At 29.3% G+C, this 1834-nt stretch overlaps 1 protein-coding gene across 2 annotated transcripts in view; it reads left to right on the top strand.

Moving 5' to 3' along the window:
* The window catches only part of LOC107608058 (zinc finger protein CONSTANS-LIKE 6), a 2320-nt gene extending 1809 nt beyond the window's left edge, over positions 1-511 (top strand). The window contains exons 3-4 of one of the 2 annotated variants that reach the window (XM_016309947.2): positions 43-192; positions 345-511. In XM_016309947.2, the coding sequence (XP_016165433.2) occupies positions 43-192; positions 345-368 (174 nt within the window). In that variant the 3' untranslated portion in view covers positions 369-511. Of the gene's footprint in view, positions 1-11; positions 193-344 lie in introns of those variants that run through there. The other variant, XM_021107492.1, reaches the window with a different exon arrangement.

Genomic DNA, 1834 nt, shown 5'->3' with positions numbered 1-1834 from the left:
TTGTTAATTAGATAGTATTAGCCTCATGAATATTGTGCTTAGATGGGAGAAGTGCCAGTATTAGAAGAAGAAAGAACAAGAAGGGAAGCAAGTGTTCTAAGGTACAAAGAGAAGCGCCAGAACAGATTGTTCTCCAAGAAGATAAGATACCAAGTTCGGAAACTAAACGCAGATAAAAGACCAAGAATCAAGGTCACTTTTTGAATTTCAATTTTTTTTTCCCATGTTATTTATTTGCTTCTCTTCTATTGGTTATAAATTTGCAATTTGGGCACTTTTTTGTTTTCTGATGAGGAACAGGTTTTTTTTTTTTTCTTTTTTTTCTTGATATTTTTGGTTTGTAGGGTCGCTTTGTGAAGAGACATTGACATAGAAGATCCCACTTTGGCAACTCCAAAAATATCTTTCATAAATATCTAAGATGACAAGTCGTACAATTATTTTAATTGGTTCTAAATGAAATATTCTTGTATTTATCCATTCTAATTATTATCATCTTCTTTGCAATTCATATTAATTTGGAAAAAGAAAAATATAAAATATATATGCTCCTAATTTCTGGTCCAAATACTTTGTTGTCCTTTTTCAACTAATGAAAATTATTTAGTTTGGGGAAATTTTAATGTTTGGTGGACTTTGTATTGGTGAGGTCCACCAGTTTCGTCATTAACTTCCATTTTGTGTTCCTTTTGGTGTCTCTTTACCCTTTTGTGCATTTTTTAAAGCATGGCCTGAAATTGTCACTTAGTGATGGACTTTACATCAAAAGGTTCGCTAAATGGGCACATTGCATGGCTCTTATGTAGAAAATCGAATTGACCTCCGATTTTTATTTCATAGTTAGTTATTGTTTCCTTTTTTTACGTTCTTTTTCTCTCTCTAACACGATTTTCTTCTTTCTTCTATTCTTCTATCTCGTCCTCCGCTTTTTTTTTAGAGTGACCATAATTTCTTTTTCAATTGTAACACATCTAAAATTATTAACTTATACAGAAAATGTTTTTGAAACACATCTAAAATTATAAATCTAAACTTTAAATTTAATCATTAAAAAATAATTGTAACACATTTAAAATTATGAAGTGATACACAAAATATTTCTAAAACACATTCAAAATCATAAATAAAAAATTTAAACTCTTGCAGTGGCCGTAATTGCAGATATAACAGTGTTGACAATTCAAAAGTCAAGATGACGACGAAGAAAGATCATGGCTTTGGCTTTATCCTTCTGGGATCTATTATTTTCAGCTTTAATGATATTTCTAAGATCCATTGAATCAAGATGGATTTTAGCATTTAATATCCATGATAAATAGTTGTTTCCAGATATATCAAGAACATTAAATTCAAGATGAGAAAGCTTCGATATAATGAAAATTTATTACCTGAGTCTTCCTAAAATTTGATCAGAGTCTCGTGCTGATAACGTATTGTAAAATAAATAAATAAATAAGATATAATAAATATAAAAAGTGTAAATAGAAGACTCTAGTATTAATATTTACTAATATAATTATCTCACTATAATAATAGAAGTAATTAATATATTGTTTACATTTTTAAATCTCTTTAATATAATTCATTTTTGAGAATGTGTGAGCCGCCCATAATAAATGGACATTCATAGGGATATTCAAAATCGATCTGGACCGAACTAAACCGACGAACCGAACCAAAATAACCAAAAATCGAATAAATCGAAAACTGAAAAAATCGAAAAAAAAAAAACTTGTTTTGTTGTTTCTTTACGGTTCGGTTCGGTTTTCAGTTTTGACCATGAAAACCCTAACCGAATCGAACCAAACCAATTTGAAAAAAAACCCAAAAACCC

This window comes from Arachis ipaensis, chromosome B07, assembly GCF_000816755.2.
Source record: "Arachis ipaensis cultivar K30076 chromosome B07, Araip1.1, whole genome shotgun sequence".
NCBI lineage: Eukaryota > Viridiplantae > Streptophyta > Magnoliopsida > Fabales > Fabaceae > Arachis > Arachis ipaensis.
This window is presented reverse-complemented; position numbering and strand designations above follow the sequence as displayed.